Consider the following 5000-nt stretch of genomic DNA (forward strand, 5'->3'; position numbering starts at 1 on the left):
AGGCAGGGAGAGAATACATCAGAAGTGTTCCAGTGACATCACAGTGACATCATCAGCAGAAGAGCATGACTTGACTCAGAGCCCAGGGCATGTGAGGTGACCGCTCCTCTCAGCCTGAGGGGGGCGCTGGAGAGCACACACACACACACACACACACACACACACACACGCACACACACACACACCTCTCCGTAGCAGAGAGACAGATGTCTGCTCCAGGGTTACATTACACAGCTAGTGTTCCCCAGAGTGTGTACGCACGCACACACACGCATGCACATACTCACTCACTCACGTGGGTCACACACACACACACTCAGGGCACACACAGTCACATGCGCACACACATACACACACACACACACACTCACTTAGGGCGCACACACACACACACACACACACACAGGGGAAAAGGCCAGGGTTGAATTCCATTTCCAGCAGGCTGTTGCGGGGCAGGATCAGAGAGGAGGGGAGCCAGGTGGAAGAGAGGGATGAGAAAAGATTCCAAAAGAGATAGGATGACAGGAAGAGGGAGGGAGGGAGGGAGAGGAGAGAAGCACCGAAGGACGGAGAGTGAAACAGAGTGGCGAAGCAAAGCTGGGACAACCGTAAAGAGAGAGAGAGAGAGAGAGAGAGAGAGAGAGAGAGAGAGAGAGAGAGAGAGAGAGAGAGATGAAAGATGAATGAAGAAGGCGGAAGGGTAGAATGAGTCAGGGAAAAGAGGATAAGGGTGACAAAGGGAGTGGGAGATTGAATGCAGCAGAGAAGGAGAGTGGAAGAGAAAGAACAGTGAGAGGAGGAGAGGAAGAGAAAGGGACCGTGGGGGAGAGAGAGAGAGAGAGAGAGAGAGAGAGAGAGAGAGAGAGAGAGAGAGGGAGAGAGAGAGAGAGAGAAAAACAGTGTTTGGCATGGCATGAGGGAGGAGAGGAGGAGAGGGCCATAGGACAGAGGGAGGAGGAAGAAGAGAACTAGAAAGGAATAAAACCCCATCTTCTCTTCCCAGCAGTAGAACAGCCTGCTGCTTCCCTGGAGGGAGAGAGTGAGGGGGGGGGGGGGGTGTGTGTGAAAGAGTAGGAGGAGGAAGACGAACGGGGGGGGTATAGGGAAAAGAGAAAGATGAAAGAAAAGTAAAAAGCGCAGAGTCCCCCCAAGGTTACCTTCCAGCAGCAGGATGCCTGTTTCCTCAGGGTCTGCACCAGCAGGTCGTCCAGCTCCATCTCCTGCAGCTTGGCCACCACCTGCTCCTCGTTGCGACACACCTTGTCCTGGGCGTACAGCCCCTCGGGCATCACCCTCTGCTGCCCCATGCCCATCAGGGCCACCTCCAGGGCCAGCGCCAGGTACGACTCCCCCCCGTCAGGGCAGCCCCACACGGGCACGTGGTGGTACACCGGAGGCTTGGGCTCCCGGAGTCTGGACGGACGGACGGACGGAGAGAGAGAGAGAGAGAGGGAGAGAGAGAGAGAGAGAGAGAGAGAGAGAGAGAGAGAGAGAGAGAGAGAGAGAGAGAGAGAGGGAGGGTTAATTGAAATGTATTGAAATCATCCATTCAAAATCTACATATATCTATATCTATCTCTTTTTTATTACCAGTAACCTCTGTAAACCTATACTAAAAAACAAGTAACCATGGGAAATGAACCATAAGACAATAAATAAATACACATATTTTAGAACACAACACCATGAAAATATGTAGAGTGAACAACCGCTGAACATGGTCGAGGGTCACATTAAAAAGGAGCTTTTTTATTGTGGAAATTTGCATCTATTCATTCATAATAGATAATATGTACGCCATTTAGCTGACGCTTTTATCCAAAGAGACTTACGTTGCCGTGAGTACATACATGTTTCAGTACATGGTCCCAGCGGGAATCGAACCCACAACCTAAGCGTTGTTAGCGCCGTGCTCAACCAACTGAGCCACAGAGGAACATTCAATATTTATCGGTTGACTAAAAATATCCTGTATTGTTCTGTGTAAAAGCACTTTATTTCTCTATTTCACTTGACCTTCAACAAGGTTGGTCAGTTGTTGAGGGGTGTGGGGGAGTGGGGTAGTACAACGTACAATTACGGCCTAGCGGGAACTGGGATTAGCTGGAGCGATGGGACGTTGCTAGATGCTAGCAGTAATCCAACATGGCCGCCTAGGTTTTATTGTTGATGCCTGAACGGTGCTGTGGAGAGCAGATGTTACAGTAGCCTCTCCCTGACAACCTCCAACACACACACATACACACATACAACACACACCAGCTGTGGATGCCGATGCTCGAAAGATGTGCGTATGTGTGTTATATGTCCCCCACTCTGACCCTGTGGTCCTAGAAAAACACCAACATCTGTTGACAGGCATTCAATGGACAGCTAGTGCTTAAACCCCCCTCCCTCCATCCCTCCCTCTCCCTCCCTGGGACAATCCTATTTATTACTCGGATTGGGAGGGAGGGAGGGGGGGGTTTTCCCATCATCCTGCTGGATCAAAACATCTAGACGAGGCTTTGAGGGAGTCCAGGAAACACAGAGAGAGAGAGAGAGAGAGAGAGAGAGAGAGAGAGAACTGCCTTTTCAATAACACACTGTGTTTTAATACCCCCGGGGTCTTCATTCCATAATCCATCATTTTTCCGCCGTACACGTACTCCACAGAGATTAGAGAAATAACAATTTCTGTGTGTTTGTTTCGGGGCCAAGCCGAAAAGACAGACTTCCAGCTCCTCCGTCAGAAGGCCTTTGTGTGGGCGTAGCTCTCGGCCGCCGTCGCCTAGGTGACGCTAACCAGAAGCGAGGGCCTGTATGGGGTTGAGCCTGAGCGGCAGTTGTCCCGGGGGCGTCTAGGGTTTTGGCACGTGTCGTTTGGCAGATCAGCGCCAAGGTTTTTGGGAGGAATTATGGGCTGGATTTTCTCCTCCTCCTCCTACGGTAACCACGGCAGCCAAGACAGGGGATGTTCGGGTTTCTCGTGTCCAGCTGTTGTTTTTGTGGGGCCTAGTGCGCCGAGACCCTGGTCTTTGATTGGTCGAGCGCAGGGTTAGGCCCTGCACCCCCCCCCCCCCCCGCCTCCCCCCTCTCCCCTACCAGATGTTTCCAGCTGCCCACCAAAGCTGAACAAAGGATTGTGATACACTATCGCTTTCTCTCTCTCTCTTTCTGTCTTTCTCCCTCTCTTATCTCTCACACTCTCTCTTTCTCTCACACATACACCCCCCCCCCCCCCCACACACACACACACACACCCACACACACCCACACACAGCCACCCACACCCCTCCCCCCTCCACACACACACACACACAAGCACCCATCCGCCCACCCACCCCCCCACCACCGTACCACTGGCCAGTATTGTTCCAGTGTACAATGCCTCCCCTGTAGTGCTGGCCACAATGGCCTCTGAGCAGTGCACTAGGCTGACCTATAGGGCTGTATGGACGGAATGGTGATTGATTCTGCGCTACTCCGCTGTGGGCAGAATGTGAACCACCTCCTCTCCTACAGGGGGCCCTCTGGGCCATTCACCTCAGGGCCGCTCACAGCAGCTCTAGCCATTGTGTTATAGAGCTGGAGGTTCCGGGGAGGCAGACATCAGGGAATGCGGGGAGAGCTGCTAATGGTCTCTGGTCTCTGTACGTAGCGCTACTTTAACCTAGCTTACCATTGTTTCTGGGGGGGAGAAGCGCTGTTGAGAGTGTTCGTCCAGGACTAGCGTTTGTATTCATCGGAACCCCCCCTCCCCCTCACCCCCACGGATGAAAAAGGCGTCTGCTAAATGCCATAAATGATGCGAGTGTAAAGCTAAGCGGCCCATGGCCTGGTTCTGGTTCTATGGGCTAGGGGGACGTACCTCCAGTGTCCATGGCGCTGTCGTCCTCCACCCGGCAGGTCTCGGCCAGGGTGCCGAACAGACAGCCGATGGGGTCCAGGGGGTGGCCCACCCAGCCCTCCAGGTTGGTGGTGGACGTCATGCCCCTCTGGAGCAGCTCTGTGGGCGGGGAGAGAGAGACGCGACGTAACACGGTTATAACACGTCCGATTAACACGTCTGTTACATGTTTATTACAACTGGAATAAGAGGCGTAGCAGACAGCAGGACGTACGGTACACTGACATAAAACACTACGCGTATCTGTACAGTTAAAACACCATGTAAAACCACTAATGTAAAAAGGGTAGGCGCATTAATATAGTTTTTTGTTTGGTACTTTTGAGTTTTCTGTTAAGCTGCGCAAGTGAAATTTTGTTGTTGTTGTTTTTGATTATGCACTCATGGGGAAAGAAAATAAATAAATACATTTAAAAAAAGTAAACATGCATGTAACAAGGGTAGGCGCAATAAGCCATGGCTTCAGCCTACACCTTTTTGGTCCTGGTACGCATTGTGACTGGGTACATTTTTAAATATATGTATTGTGAATTGTATAAGGGACCAAAATAAACATTCTCAATCTCAATCTCATAGAACTGTTGACGGCCTGGGTTTCAATATCCTGGGTCAGCTGTGCGCTGCGAGACTGTGTTAGCCCGCTGAGCTGATGCCGGTAAAGCCTAAGCATTAGCATTAGCTCTGGGGAGCCAGGCTAAAGACTGTTCTGAGGCCAGGTGAGGCTCCTCGTCAAGGACATGTCCCTCGCTAACAAAGCCACCTGGTAGGATCACACACACAGACACTGATGCATGTAGGAGGTCCTCCGGACAGACAGGGGGCGCTAGCTACCTTTCTTCTGGTGCTTGTAGATGTCCAGCTGCCGGTGCTGCTGCAGGCGCAGGGTGTTGATGATGGCCACCGCCAGGCGGAGCGCCTCGCGGGGGTAACCGTGGGAACGCAGGGCGTCGACCCGCGCGCACGCCGTGGGGACGTGATCTGGATGGGGGGGGGACACAAGTCACATGACACAGGCGTTTTAGTTTACACACTAAGACGAGGGGTGAAGTGACCCCTAGGCGCTGATCTCGAGTTGGAGTTTGGTTTAGGATCCGGGGAGGGTAAACTGATC

At 52.3% G+C, this 5000-nt stretch overlaps 1 protein-coding gene across 1 annotated transcript in view; it reads right to left on the reverse strand.

Annotated features, from left to right (window-relative positions):
- Positions 1-1157: 1157 nt before the first annotated feature.
- The window catches only part of LOC308175630 (zinc finger SWIM domain-containing protein 5-like), a gene marked incomplete at both ends in the record, with an annotated part of 9810 nt that continues 5967 nt past the window's right edge, over positions 1158-5000 (reverse strand). Inside the window, 4 exon segments of the mRNA XM_080551261.1 lie at positions 1158-1175; positions 1178-1413; positions 3847-3988; positions 4721-4867. Coding sequence (XP_080407387.1) covers positions 1158-1175; positions 1178-1413; positions 3847-3988; positions 4721-4867 — 543 coding nt within the window.

Source organism: Nansenia antarctica, assembly GCF_963989245.1.
Source record: "Nansenia antarctica genome assembly, contig: SCAFFOLD_780, whole genome shotgun sequence".
Lineage (NCBI taxonomy): Eukaryota > Metazoa > Chordata > Actinopteri > Argentiniformes > Microstomatidae > Nansenia > Nansenia antarctica.